Consider the following 16,395-nt stretch of genomic DNA (forward strand, 5'->3'; position numbering starts at 1 on the left):
CTCAGAAAGTATGGAAATACCATATTATGCAACAATCCCACTTCTAGGTATATACCAAAAAAATTGATAGCAGGGTATTTCACACCAGATATTTACACCGATGTTCATGGCAGAATTATGCCTATCACAGAAAGATGAAAGCAACCTGAGTATCCATCAGCCATTGAATGGATAAACAAAATGTGGCAAAAGCACAATGGATTTTTATTCAGCAGTAAAAATGAACTAAATTCTGATATATGCAGCAACATGGATAAAACTTGAAGACACCATTTTGAGTAAAATAAGCCAAACACAAAAGGGGAGACGTTGTATGATCTCATTGATAAGAAACAATTAGAATAATGAAACTCAAAGAGTCAGAAACTATAATATAGTTTACCAGGGGTAGGTATAGGGGTGGGGGGGGCTAAATCTTAGATTATGTAGAGTTTCTATTTGGGGTGATAGGAATGTTTGGCAATAGATGATGAGTGTACTAGCACAATTTAGTGAACAAAATTAACATTACTGAATTGTATATTTGAATGTGGTTAAAAGATAAAATTTTTAGATCATATATATGTTACTAACAAACTAATGAAATATTAAAAATAAATTCTGCAACACAGAGAACCCCCAACTAAACCATGGATTATAGTTAATAGAAAAATTATAATTATATGCTTTCTTTTCATCAGTCATAATAAATGTACTGCATTAATTCAAGTTGTTAATGTGGTGCTGGATTTATGGAAACTCTGTATTTTCTGCATGAATTTTCTGTAATCTTATAACTTCTCTAATAAAATACAATAAAATGAAAAAAAACAAAAACAAAAGGCCAGGTGTTGTTTATAAGGCTCTTTTGATTATTTTTAATATTCCCTATTTCTCCCTAGGGACACTATCCTCTATGACTTTTCCCTTAGAGAAGCATATATTCCTTTTAAATAATTGGCAACTAGTAAATATTTCCCAATTTTCAAGCTAATCATCACAGCTATGATAATTTCTGTGAAGATTGGTGAGGTGTGGTTAATTGTACATATACATTATCTCAAATTACCTGGTAATACAAAGAGCAGTTTGTTACAAATATTTATTATCCAAAGCATATCCAAGAGTAGTTTGTTAGAAATATTTATTATCCAAAACACAATACTGTTCAGATATATGTAATAAAGAAACTTACATTACTAAAACATTTTCACTTTAGTTCTCTGCTTTGAATTAGCCTGAGATTTCCTTTTATGTTAATTTTCCTGCTTACAAAATTAAATATTGTTTATCAATGAGTGTGCTCACCATTCGTTATGGTTGATTCTTGCTCATGTACTCTAGCGGAACAAAGATACCGTCATATACTGCTCAAGGTAAGTATAATAGTGTTGTTACTTTTTTAAAAAAAGTTAAGAATGATTACAAATACCATGTACATTTGAAGACAAGAGTGAATTAAAGATGACATTTTCTTATTTCTCATTAAATAAAACATTAATCATTTCTCATTTTATATTTTATGAATCCAAAAATGCAAGAGTATGATTTCTGATTGATGCATTTGCACCTTCAATTCTAATACTTTACTAGTTTAAGCCAAACATGGCACCATATAAGTGCGGAGGGAATGATGATTAGTCTATTGTTCTTTAGATAAAAAGTACTTGCTCAACTCTCGAAGTCAGACATAACAAGGTTAGAAGGTATTCTTTCTGGGGAATTGACATTGTTTTTTTAAATATGTGTTTAAAAATAGAACAAAATAACTCATTGGAATTTCTAATTCTGAACACTTGTGAACAATGACAACATATCATTGAGAACTATTGATTGCAAAGTTTGCATTGATTGCAAAGTTTGCAGTGGTTGCAAAACTAATTCTGCTTCTAGATTTGAAATTACTCTGATACCCACAACAAACCTATAGACATGTTCAACAAATTTTTCAGAACAGAAGTTAGAACAAGGGCATTAGGAAAAGAAACAATAGCAAATTAAGATGAGATCAAGGAAGAAAAGATGTGATTGATGTCTTATTCTTAAGGTACATCCTTTCACCAAAAACCTGGAGATTATTTAGTGAAGAATTAGTAGAAGAAGAGAAGAAATATAAATATGATCAAGCAGTGATTTACCAAAGAAATAGAACATTTTAATCTAAAGAATGAAAGTTTCCTGAATTCATGTAAGAGGAGCTAGGATAAATCAAATACAAAGATCAATATTAAATAGTCAATATTTTTTTAAGAGTAGAAAAACTTCAGAATAGGCTAATTGAATGCCAAAGTTAATCAATGAAAAGAAATGTAATTTAAAAGAAAGAAATATTATTTATGACACGTAATAGTTCTTGTTTTAATGCTTATATTCTCTGTTTGGAAACGGTTTATTTTGCAAATTGGGAAAGTGTGGTCAAATTATGAGGAAAATGATCTGCAAAGACAAAAAAAGGTCAATGAAGTACATCACTAAATTTTTTAGGTTAAAAACATTTAATTCTAACATATCTAATATTTAGATATGTTAATATATTTTGCTATTATAAAAATTAAATCAGATATAAATTTGAAAAGAGAAAGTTGGATTTTTTCATTTCTCTTGATATAATATGGTTAAAAATTACTTCATTTTATTAAATTAAATTTATAAATGTATTATTATTTATGCTATCATTGAAAGAATATCTTTATGACCATTACTTTTGTATAATACTATACAACTCATACTTACATGCATCATATTTAGAGATGCATAAAAATAGGATCAATTTATGTACACTGCTTTGGAAATTTTCATCTAAAATATATTTAAAATATTTTTCATGAGTATGTATTTATCAATGTTGTCACTTCAAAATATATTATCTGAATGACTAAAATTTTATTTAAAAAACTCTGAAACAAGCAATTTTATCTCATTTATTTAACAGCTGGCCCAAACTGAAATGAACTAAAAGTTTATAAATAAGATAAAAATCAGCTATTTATGCTATGGTTTTCTAGGTCAAATTCCAAAATCGAGAGAATTTCTCTAGTGGTTTTAAATTCTTAGTGAAAAGTTTCTGTTTCACAGTTCTAGATCACATATTCAAATTACATGGAGTATTACATTGTAAGTGTGTATGTTTCTAAATACAGGTCCCTTTATATATCTTTCATGGGGCTAATGTGGCCCATGTAATTTCTAATTTGTTTTGCTTTTTTTTTGCATGGGCAGGCACAGAGAATTGAACCTGGGTCTCCAGCATGGCAAGAGAGAACTCTGCTTGCAGAGCCACTGTGGCCTGCCTGTAATTTCTAATTTTTGTAGCTTTTTTCCTCTAGAATTTGATTGACATCACAAAAAATAAATGAACAACCATACAAAGAAGATTGAGTTTATCCTGCTGGGACTGACAGATAACGCTCAATTACAGATGGTAGTTTTCTTATTTCTAGTTCTAAATTACATATTCAGCATGATAGGGAACTTAACCATCATTGCCCTTACTCTGTTGGATTCCCATTTAAAGACTCCAATGTATTTCTTCCTTCGTAATTTCTCTTTCCTGGAAATCTCATTCACAACTGCTTGCATCCCCAGATTCTTAATCACCATTGTAACCAGGGAAAAGACCATTTCCTATAATGGCTGTATATCTCAGTTGTTTTTTTACATTTTCCTGGGGTGTACAGAATTTTTCCTTTTGGCTGTTATGTCTTATGACCGCTATGTTGCCATCTGCAAACCTTTGCATTATGCATCCATCATGAGCAGCAGACTTTGTCACCAGCTTCTACTCGGCTCCTGGGTAACTGGTTTCCTGGTCATTTTCCCTCCACTGATTTTGGGTCTTAACCTGGATTTCTGTGCGTCAAATACCATTGATCACTTCATTTGTGACATTTCTCCTATCCTACAACTTTCATGCTCAGACACACATTTACTAGAATTGATTGCTTTCTTATTGGCTCTGATGACCCTAATTGTCACATTATCATTAGTAATCCTCTCTTATTTTTTTATCATCAAGACAATTCTAAAATTCCCTTCAGCTCAACAAAAGAAAAAAGCATTTTCCACCTGTTCCTCTCACATGATTGTTGTCTCCATCACTTATGGAAGTTGTATATTCATCTACATAAAGCCATCAGCAAATGAAAGAGTTACTTTAAGCAAAGGGGTAGCTGTGCTCAATACTTCAGTTGCACCTTTGCTGAATCCATTCATTTATACTCTGAGGAACCAGCAAGTTAAAAAAGCCTTCCAAATGCTATTCAAAAAGGCGTTTTTTACATCAGCAAAATAGCAAAATAAGACTATTTATTGAAATAACATGGAGACATAAAAGAAATATTGAACAAAAATTAACTTGACTCTTCTAGTTTTTAGTTCATATCAAATAAATTCCTTATATTACTTCAGTCTGCCTCAGCTTAGAAACTATTTTTTATCTACTGAGTTTTACTTTCTGTTATTCCATATAAAAGCAATTCTATGTTAAAAATATAAAACTGAAAAATTATCTTCTCTATGGAGCATATTTTTGGATAATATTAATGAGGGGTTTTAATTGCATCACAGAATATAAATCTTTGGATAGCACAGAAATCTTGAATAAATAATTTTAAAAATTGTATGCTATTTTACTTAAAGTCATATTCTTGAAAAGCATCAGATAAATTTGAATTTTATCATCATTAAATATGCTTAAAATATTCCAAGGAAACTTACTTGGAATAATGTAAAAAAATATTTTGTAGAAGGATTATTTTTAATGTCAATTGTCAACATAAGAAAACAATATCTCCTTTGAATGTGAAACATTTATTTAATTTCTGCAATTTTTTTTTTAGTATTTATATTGGCCATATTTTCAAAATTGTAATGTAAAATAAATTAAGATTTAATAGATCACTTTGTTAATTTTGCAAACAAATTTTTTCAAGAACACAGAAAGTAAGTTTGATTTCTATATATGTCAATGAAAATATTGAATAAATGACAATACATGATGAATTTTATGACCTGTCTGATGATTATCAGTTTTTCATTCTGTATAAGTTTTAAATACTAAATTATATTGAATATCATTGTCTTAATTTTTAAGTAAATGATCTGTTTAAAGATACAATTGTATTTCATTTCTTCCAAAGTCGGGATATGAAGTTATCTATTTTGTTTTTTACTCCCAAGCATCAATTCATAGAACACACAGATTACACAGCTTTATGATTGTCCCATTGAAAGTGCTATTATGTCTGTTAGCCCATTATACCAATTGATTTAGTAGAGTCGTGCTGATTCAGCTATTAACACAAAAATGTCTTCCTTACGTTCTAGTGCTATTAGGTTTTATCTATGTCTACATGATACATATATTTCTCTAGCCAATATTCTTGAAAATATTCCACTATCAATCTTAATAACCAATGGGAATGTAAATATGAAGAGTTCAATGAAAATTGAATATTAGATTATTGGTGAGCTCGTTGATCTTCAAGATAAACTGTAAGAAGCAAAGGTAAAGAAGGTAAATGCAAATTTAAAAACTAGATTATTTCACAAATATCAGAACAATGGCTGTTGCTGTTGTCTGCCTACAATAACTGGAGGAGATAAATGTATAGGTTAGTGTGTTAGATAAACTTCCACACTTCATTATCTGTATAGCCATGTTGAATAAGAAATAAACATCCAACACCATCTCTGTGGCAGATAGTGTTTCTAAATGTAGTCATTTAGGAATCTCTCCATCCATCATAATTTCACAATATGTCATTGACACTTCTTTCAAGAAGTGGGGCCAAAGTTTCAATGTTTCTTTCTCTTGAATTTTGGCAGAAATTATTAACTGCTGCAACCAATTAAGCATGGCAGAAAAACTACTATGTGATCCCAAGACTCATGAATAACTGTCTCCATTTTGAGACATTTGGCCTTGGAACCCAGTTGCTTTGCTCTGAAAAATCCCAAGTTGATTCAATGGAGAGACTTCATGATAATCCACGTATAGAGAGAAATGAGGCTACAAACTGACACCAGATTCAACTGCCAGACATATGAGTGAAGATGTCTTCAGCGGATTCCAGCTCCCAGTCTTCAAGTCTTCCATGTGAGGCCCCACACATAATAGAACAGAGATAGGATCTGCTGTACTCTCTGTACAATTCCTTACAACAGAATCTGTGAGTTCAGCAAATGATTGCTTTAGGAAAAAAAGTGTTGAGGTAAATTTTAAAATTGCTCCGTTAATCTGAGTAACAATCAACACTTACCAGATGTCATTTATCTTTATCTGGTCTACAGGAATTCCATTTATGACTGTTTTATAATGGAGGAATGGAGGTCTCCTTAGATAAAGGTGTTATTATTGACCATTGTTTTTTTAATAGATCCCAGAAGAAATTCTTAACTCAAAATAGAAGTGTGCAATTGATGTGTGAATCTTGACAGTCAAGAGGGATGCAGCTTACATGAACATGTTTACTTGTCAAAACCCACCAAAATGGACTCAACATATTTGAATTTCACTAGAAAATTGTAAATGATAATTGAACTCTGCATATTAGTTTCACTTTAAACGGTGATTTCGGTTATCAATTCTGTAACTGTTTTTTGCATATTCTAGATTTATGCAGCTGAAGCATGGAAGTAAATAGAACCCAAGTTGTTCCTGGTAGGAGAATGGAATTTCAAATACAGGTAGGAGGAAGTCTATTAAGAACCTTGAAGAGTGTTGAATTGTAATTGGAACTATCAGTATGAATATACATATATGTATACATTTATATTTCATTATATATATATTTATAATTGGTGATCAAATCATATCCCCCACAGACACAATTCAATTCCTTACCCATGGGCCAGTGGATGTGAAATTTGTTTGTAAATAGGCCCTATGAAATTCCTATTAAGATGAAGCCAAGTTGAATCAAACTTGGCCCTAATCCTATAAAACTGGGGTCCTTAATAGCAAAGTAAATTAAGACATGGAATAGAATCCATGCAAGGTTATGGATAGAGGCAAATCACTATGTGATGGAGACAGAGATTGCCAGAATGCTACAGCCAGAATGCTACAGACTTTGGAGGAGGCATAGCCTGCCAATACTTAGATTTTGGACTCCTAGCTTCAGAACTGAACTGATAAATTCCTATTTTTCAAGCCAATCCATCTTTGGTATTCGTTATGGGAGCTTGGAAAAATTATGATCATATAGAGGATATATATATCTCCTAAATCTGTGTTCTGAGAAGGTTTATAATTAATAACAAATCAGCACAACTAGTATCCACATCCTGGTTTTTAAATACCAGTCACCCGTGAAAGGAATCAAGGTTTCTTGGAGAAATGGTTATATTCAGGGTTAAGGAAAAGAAAATACAAGAAAGCTGAAATCACCTTGTTCAAAGTAAGTGCTCAAAACTTTAAGGGAACACATACATCAAGTGTAGAAGCAAATCTGTAGAGGTCTTCATTCACCATATCTGTATCATATGATCACCAAAATTATGATAGTAATGGATTGTAATTTATTGAGTAAACTAAAAATCCTTGAATCAATACTGTTCTAAAAATTCAATGAATTGCATAGCCATACTAGGGATAAATAAAGGGCAAGAATTTCTATATGGTAAGGGTGTGTTTACTAGTTATTGTACCAGTTTGAAACTATTATGTACCCCAGAAGAGCCATATTTTAATCCTGATTCAATTTTTGGGGGGCAGCCATTTATTTTAATCCTGATTCAGTATTGTAGGGTGGAAACTTTTGATTAGATTATCTCCATGGAGATGTGAAGTGCCCAAAGGTAAATGAAACTTGGGACCTTATGTGGTGCAAAATGAGTCAGAAACAATAGAACAAATATTGTATCATCTCTTTTAGAAAATTGGGGCCTAGATTGTAAACTGTTACAGCAGTGGCATTTAGTCCAGAGCTGTAAATGTTACTTCTACATTTTGAGATGCTGTGCTATATATGTGCAACCTGGTATTTCCCCCAAATTTTGGCTACCTTTTTGATGCCTAAGACTCAGAGTTGGAGCTCTGTAGCTCTGAAAGTCAGCACTACTACATACAACAACTGTTAAAGGGACCAAAAAAGAGAACAGGCTTCAATCAGAGATAACTACAAAACTGACTGGGTCAGGACTAAGGAAAATCAGAATATAGGGGTAAAGATAACATTGTCTGCATTTTAGAACATCACCTATTATATGAGACCAAAGGAAGAGAGATTTATTTTGCCCAAAACCTAAATTTTCTTGTAGCATATAATCTATCAAACTTTCCTGGATAGTTCATTTAAACAACCCAAATACATGGATCCCAGAATGGGAATGAAGGCTTATAATTCTGTATAGCTTAATATAATACATGGATACATTCCAGATTATGGTGGGTAGATAATTATAAAGTATTGGCAAAGTCCCCTGAGAGACAGGAGAAAAAAATATGGAACTACTAAGCTTTACCACTGGAGAAAACCCTGATACTGACTCAAACATTAGAAACTCCTAAGTCAATAGGCCAAGCCCTTGACCTTGAAGCTTGCCTTGTGAAGCTTATTTCTGTAGCAAAGAAGCTAAGCCTTTGCATAAACATGCCTAGGAATTACTTCCAGAGGACCTCTATTGTTTCTCAAATGTGGCCTCTCTCTCTCTAAGCCCAACACTGCCAGGAAACCCATTACCCTCCCCTCTACAAGGGGCATGACATCTAGGGGTGAAAGTCTCCCTTGCAGCATGGGATGAACTTGGCCCTGGCACTGTGGGACCAGCAATGCCTTCCTGACCAAAAGGAGGAAAAGAAATGTAACAGAATAAGGTATCAGTGGCTAAGAAAGTTCAAATAAAGTCAAGAGGCTATTCTGGAGGCTACTCTTATGCAAGCTTCAGCTAGATATTGTTAATTACCATGGTTTGCCAAACCCAATCAAAACCATTCCTGTGAACTCTAAAGAACACTTAGGGCTTCTATCTGAGATTCTACAAAAGTTGCATGCACTTAAGATAACTTTCCAAAAACTTATAACCTCTAGGTGGATCCCTGGGCCAGTTAAGTTCCGAAATCCAAGGGGCCAGCCTCTCCAGCAACATCAGCTAGTTCAACTCCCTTATCCCCATATTATTGACATCCCTTTGCAGCATGAAAAAGTTAGAAAGGGCAGAGTCCAAATGCCCCTAAAGATTGGGAGAAGGATCAAAGGAGATGGAGGAATCTTAACAGAGAAGATAGGACTTAACAAAGTAAATTCAGACTGCTGAATCATTATATTGATGTTTCTTTCAGTCTCCAGTGTCTTGGAGCAGCTAGAAGGAAAAATCCAAAATTGTGGAACTGTAATCTATGTAAAATCCTGAAATGTGTTCTATAGCTACTTGTTAAAGTATACTTTGATATTTATTGTTTTTTTTTGTAGATGTTATATTTCAAATAAAGATGTTTTTGAAAAATTGAATTATTATATGTAAGGAAGGGTAAAGATCTTTCTTAGAGTAAAATATGCCAACTAATATAAAAAGAATGATGAAGTTAGCAAATCCCCAATGAATGCTAAAACTTGTAGAGGAAAATTTCGTAAGTGCAGGATATTTGCATAAAGCATCTCCCTACATATTACTTACTATTACAAGGAGAAAACTGATAACTTTGCAGTCTAGAGAGAGATGGAAAAGATCACCTTAACCAAGTGATCAAAGTTTCCATCACCAGTAATGAGAAAACCAACATCATCTGGCTTTTAATATTATGCACTAAGAATTCATCATCACTCCTGTATTATTCTAGCTAGTAAATTTCAATTTAGCATTGAAGGAAAATCAAATGAGCTCAAATATCATGTTCTCTTCAAAAATTTCAAGACAAGAGGTCAAAGAAACACAGAGAAAATGTTTCAGATCAAGGAACTAAACAGAAATGAGAACTAAGTTCAATGCATAAACCTGGATTATACAAGAACTGAAGGTAGGAAAAATAATGCAAAGGATATTACTGGAAAATTTTATAAAATATTAATATGGACCATGAATTGGATAATTGTATTGCATCAGTCTTGGATATTCTGATTTTAATAAGTAATTATTCTTCAGTTATGTAAGAGAACGTTCTTGTTAGGAAATACACTCTGAAATAGGAATAAAGAAGCAAGAGGTACTACTCACTATCAAATGGTATTACATAAAAGGAAATCATACAAAATATAAGCAATGAATGACTCTAGATAGAGTGTTAGGAGATTTATGAAATTCCTTGTATTAGTTTTAGAATTTTAAATCTGAAATTATAAAAATGGTAAAATAAGGCAGACTTGGGCTAAAACACCATTCCCAAATTATAATATTATTCATTGCTGTAGCCTTGTTATTCTCGTTATGAACTATGGTCTGCATCCGCATTCAGATTTATATTTCAGAGCTGTTAAATGTGTTCATACTCCATTTGATTTATAAGTAGATTTCAGCTTAATTTTTTGCTTACCTGTATTTTTCCATGTATCTTTAAAATATCTAAATAGCTATTTTAAAGTGTTTATCAACCAGCTTCCATTCTGAATCACATATATACTTCTTTCTTATTTTTTTCTCTATTAGTGTACTTTTAAATCAATCCTTCAATGTTTTTCATTGGCTGCCAGGCACTGTGATTGAAAAATTTAGAGACACTACTAAGATGATGCTTTTGTTAGATAGATAAATCAATGCAGCATATGCCTCCTGTAGTGTGGATGGTTCCAGATTTTCTAAGAACTGCTCTATTTAGTTGTCCCATTATTCTTTAAGTAGTGCATTTTCTGGAATTTTAACAGAAAGACTGGGTTATTTACCAAGCTCTTTTAAAATTGACAGGAGTTTAAATACAAACTTTGTTATCCTATATTGGACTTTTGATAAAATCTCTGTTCTGGTCTGGATCCTCCCAGCTGCTTATCTCCTGAGTTCTTCAGAGTTTTGTTCCTTGTATTTGCAATTAAGAGTTAGTTAATGATTTGAGGGGGATTTGTGTGTTGATTTTGGGGGTCCCACAGTTAAGGCTCCCACCTCTCTGGGGTAGTTTCCATCTATTCCCTGACCTCTTAGAGCCTCACAATCTAATGTCTCTCCCTTGTTTAATTAAGGTTGTTGCTTTCAAAATGAGCAGTTTGAGCAACTCTGTGAACTGAGAAGTACCTTGGATAAAAAGCTACAAAGTGTGGACTCATCTGGAATGATTTCAAAGATCATTATCCTTCCAATTTCTGCTGGTTTTCCAGTACTTTAAATTTTTCTTTTTTTTATATTTTGTGGTTCTATTATGGTTATCAAATAAAGGGTTAGTCCAGATTATCAACAAAACATTAGTCCAATAAAGCTATTCTGTCATGATCAGCAGGAAAATATTTTCATTTTTGAAATCCGTAAATATGCTTACAATGAAGTTAAAGTAATGGATACATTTCAGTTGTTCTGTGTGTTATTGATATTTTGCCATTGTATGTTTAGACTGAGTGTTGCTCTTTGATCAAACAAATATTGTAACTGAAGGGCAGACAATAAGAACTTACCAAATAATATACCAATTGTTCTAAATTAATCTGCATTTTGAGTCAAAGGAGCAGTAGTAGATAAATCCATTATTTGTTCATTTTCTAGTTAGTGTGAGGAGAAGTGAAAGATGTTATTTAAGATATCTTTCACAATAAACTCAGTACCTCATTACAAAAGGTAAATCAGTGATTGAATGGATTGTATGCATTTCAAATGTCCCCAGAGCCACAGAGAACCATTCCAGGCTTGTTTTTAGTTTTTGGTCGTAATTTTCATCAGTACAGACCCTTGTATTAAGAAACTTTTTTCTTTTTTTTGCTTTTATGTCAATTTCTTCTACTCTCTCCACCCATACTATTCACCTCCAGTTTAATAAATTGTGACTATTCAGCCCAAATGAAATTAATTATCAATGCTTCTAATGTTAATTATTATCCTTTTTGCATTTATTTGTGGTTATGACACATAAAACTCACTTGTGTAGAAGAGGGGAATAAAATTGCTATTTGGCTTAGTTTCTTTGGTTTCCATTCGTATATCTGCTTCAACGTTATATATTGACTTACTGAACTTTTTTGTGTTTTAACTTACAGTTTTTATAATACATTATCTAAATTACCAAATAAGTTTTAAATTATTTTCTCCAAACATATCATAAAGAATAATTGCACTCACTTATTATTAACTGGTCATTCAACTAAATGTACACTATTAAATATCACATATTGCTTTGGCCTTCATAATGAGCATTTTAAAGGCTTTCTTGTGCAGGTTTCCTGATGCAGATATTTCTTATAGTGATTTCAGTACAGGAAGGCTCTTTAGTGAATACTCCATGAAGTCAGGTTGATATTAAACATGCTTTGAAATTGGAAGAGAGAAGATAATTACAATTTTATCTCATCCTCTTAAAATATTAGTTACACTTTTATGTAATTTAATAATTATTATTTTATCTCATCAAACATAAAATATTAAAGAAAGATTATGGTACACAACATCTGTTAAATGAATTGACATGTTTACTATACTTTATTGACGACATCAATAAAACAACTAAATAAAATTGAGATATAAGGTGGCATCTGTCAGGTCTCAGAAAAAGAACTTTAAATATAAAAGGGACTTTTTAACTCAGATGCTCCTCAGCTTCTTTTGCAGAAGCAGCAAGATCCTCAGGCATGCTGGTGCTGCACCATCAGAAAGCACCACACCCACCAGAAAGTGAATGAAGCAAGACCAGAATGATAAACAGCCATGCAGTCAAAATCTGTCCCTGCTTGATAACTCTCCTCTCCCAGTGTGGTTTTTCCTTTAAAACTGCAAGCTCTCAGAAAGAAAGGTGGGGCCATTTCCTTTCTTTTTGCTGGCAGGTTTTGGTGGCTCCCAACTGCCTGCTTTCTCACTGCTCTTTCTTCCCTCAGTAAAAATCTGTTAAGATTTGACTTACTGTCCCATGGGGACTCCTTAATTACGCCTCGCCTAACAGCATCCTGACAAGTAAGAATGTATTATTCCTGCTAAAGAGAGATCCACTGTCATGTAAATTTATATACTTCCAATAGCAGGGTTTTTCCTCTCCCCAACCCAACCAACACTAACTACATTGATGCCTGAAAGGCAGATGTAATGAATAGAAAATGATTTTAAATCAGAATTGCTTGAGTAAATTTATCAATTTATTCAACCTTCTTGCGTCTACAATTTGATTCAACTAAATATATATTCACTGGATGGGTAAAAGTGTTAATCGAAAGGTTTGAAAAGAATTGACACATCATGAGTAGTTCAAAAATGATTATATTTTCAAAATGCTTCCAATAGAAAACAATTTAAAAGAATATTCAACTGCTATTTCAAAGATCTGTTTGAAAATTTAAAATAAATATTTTCTGTGTTTGTAATTATTCAGAATTATTTTTCTTTTGTTTAGCAATTTACTTCTTTGTCCTTTTTGTCTGGGAGCCTATGGAAGTAATTATTTACTTTCAGAGATTATAACTAAAAGGAGGAGGTGTTCTAGGCATTGGAGGTTTGTTTGTCTCATTGACATGCACATGCTCACTGCCTCAAACTGTAAGCGCCTCAATTTAGGAATATTTTATTCAGTTGTTCCCATGATCATAACTCCAGTATTTATTCCTCTTTGTAGTTCCTTATTTTTCCTATTCTGCAGGTTGGATATTTTTGATATCTTCTTAAATCTTTCAATTAACCTTCAGTTGCTTTCTTATTTTATCAAAATGTAAAATTTGTTGTTCCAATTCACTCTAACACATTTATTCTCATTTAATAACCCACAATAAATGAATTTACATTTTAAACTTGTTTCAAATTAAATGTATGCATTTTAAATAAAGTTCCTCTCTTACATAATGTAAAAATAGCTAAAAGATCTTATCAGTGACTGCAAAGATGTTTTCATTTCTTCAATTCTGATTATTCACAAACCCCTTTGGATCTCTTTTCACCTTTTGCTGTGATCATTATTAAATTGGCCTTAAATGTATGACTTATCTGGTTTAACTTCAAAAAATGCATTTCTGCTGCTTTTTTTTATTTTCATACTTGGATTTAAGATATTAAATTTGATATTTAAATCAAACTGAAGAGGAAGTAATTGGTATAGTACTGTACATACAATTTGTATACTTTTACATATTATTACTTTCCTTCTTTCCATAGAACATTAAAATAAAGACAAAACCATTAGTGGTGATACACTTTTTTAGAAATTTATGGTATGGTTTCACAATAAGTAAACACTATGTGTGATTTGATTTAAAATTATTTAATTAAGGTGACATGAGGATGCAATATTAAAAGTCTTTAAGAAAGTTAATCTGAGTAAATTTAGACAGGAAACCATGAAACAAGTTAGAGGACATAGTAAAATAAATAGGGGATTTTTTTCATTTTACTTTGATTCAACAAATTTTCTACTTCTTTGAGAGAAATGCAATCCTCTTTATGGAGTGGTCAAAAGCTTGTTTCACTTGCTTGTTCCTCAGTGTATAAATGAAGGGGTTCAGCATAGGAGCCACAGAAGTAGTGAGCATTGAAACTCCTTTATTTATGGCCACCTCTTCCTTTGCTGAAGGCTTGACATAGATAAAGATGCAGCTTCCATAGGTGATGGAGACCACGATCATGTGAGATGAGCAAGTAGAAAAGGCCTTTTTCCTTTGCTGAGCAGAGGAGAATTTTAGAATTGTCCTGATGATGTGCGTGTAGGACAGAAACACACATGCTAGGGTGATAATGAGTGCAAAGACAGCCATAATGATAAATAGCCACGTATCTGTGCATGAAATCTTTAAGAGGGGACCTGCATCACAGCTAAAATGATCAACGGCATTAGAATCACAGAACTCCAGCTGGAGGCCGAAGCTGAGGGGTGGCAGAATGATCACCAAGCCCGCCACCCAAAAACAGATGACTAATAAAATACAGACTTTGCTGTTCATGATGGTCATGTAATGAAGGGGTTTACAGATGGCCACGTAGGAGTCATAGGACATGGCGGCCAAGAGAAAAAATTCTGTTGCTCCAAAGAGAATACCAAAAAATATTTGACTTGCACATGCATTGTAAGTGATGGTATTGTCTCCAGTTGATATACTGTACAGGAACCTAGGAATACAGACAGTAGTGAATGAGACTTCTAAAAAGGAGAAATTTCTGAGGAAAAAGTACATAGGAGTTTTAAGGTGGGAGTCCAGCATTGTGAGGGTGATAATGGTCAGGTTCCCTGTTACACTCAACATGTAAGTGAGAAATAGAAAGATAAAAAGGAGAACTTGCAGTTGTGGATTATCTGTCAATCCCAGCAGGATGAAGGTGTTTATTGCTGTATGATTTCTCATCATTGATTTACAGCATCCATACTAATCTGTATGTAAAAAAAATCAAAGAATGTTCATGAGAAGGTAGATTATCTACAGCAAGAGGACAAGCATATAAAAACCACACAAACTGGCATAAATGTTTTTCCTCCCTCTATAGCATGATCAATGCTTCCACTCTCTTTCAGTAGCCTTCCTGATTTGTCTTAAGTATTTATGTTATTGTAAAGTAATGCAACTTTCCTAATATCATTCTTTGCTGCACAGAATTTGCAAACGTAGTTTAACATCTGTAATTTGTAACATGCATTAGATTTGCACATATGTGAGAGAAAAGATGATACCCTTTCATGAATACTTAAAAGATATTTATTTTGAACAACAAAAAAAAGATATTTATTTTGTCCCAGGCAAACCCTGTATATGGATATATGTAGCTAATTAAGAACATGAATTCTCTTCCACTGTTAATATTTGTTAATATCAAAGGATTGTTTTAATAGTAAGATTCACTAGTCATGGAAAATAAAAATAACAAAACAACATACAACACTGGATCTTGAAATTTCCCCTTCTTTCATTAGTCATCTCTGCTTATATTATTTATTTCATATTCCCAACTCTATAGAACATACAGATGATTTCTTCTACAAGTGATTTTTATACACAGTGAGAGAAAATTTGTTCAAGATACTTACAAAAAGAAATATCCTCATACACTTTCTCATGTTATTGTTCTATTTAATGGAAATTTCAGATAATTTCAGTTATTGACTGGTTCTTTTTCCCTCCAAGCCACTGAAGTTAAAATTACATTTAATATTATTAAATATATTCTTCCAAGCTGTATGTTTTTAATTGTTTTTAAGACCATTGAGAGCACACTAATGTCTCCACTTTCTCATATCAACCACTCAACCTAAGCTTCAACCCATTGTTACCTTATTTTCTATTTCAAACCCTACTGCTTTCCTAACATCTACAAGAACTTCACTATTGTTGAAGCCAATGGCACATTTTCATTTTTATGGTGCCTACATCCTCAGAACATTTT

General features: G+C 32.5%; 2 protein-coding genes across 2 annotated transcripts; one reads left to right on the top strand and one right to left on the bottom strand.

Moving 5' to 3' along the window:
* Positions 1-3,331: 3,331 nt before the first annotated feature.
* Positions 3,332-4,270, top strand: LOC143690053 (olfactory receptor 6C70). The gene has a single exon (XM_077168052.1). The coding sequence runs from the start codon at positions 3,332-3,334 to the stop codon at positions 4,268-4,270; it is 939 nt and encodes a 312-aa protein (XP_077024167.1).
* Positions 4,271-14,435: 10,165 nt separating this feature from the next.
* On the bottom strand, positions 14,436-15,365 carry LOC143690054 (olfactory receptor 6C2-like). The gene has a single exon (XM_077168053.1). The coding sequence runs from the start codon at positions 15,363-15,365 to the stop codon at positions 14,436-14,438; it is 930 nt and encodes a 309-aa protein (XP_077024168.1).
* Between the last annotated feature and the right edge of the window lie 1,030 nt (positions 15,366-16,395).

The sequence above is a fragment of the Tamandua tetradactyla genome, chromosome 7 (assembly GCF_023851605.1).
Source record: "Tamandua tetradactyla isolate mTamTet1 chromosome 7, mTamTet1.pri, whole genome shotgun sequence".
NCBI classification, from domain to species: domain Eukaryota; kingdom Metazoa; phylum Chordata; class Mammalia; order Pilosa; family Myrmecophagidae; genus Tamandua; species Tamandua tetradactyla.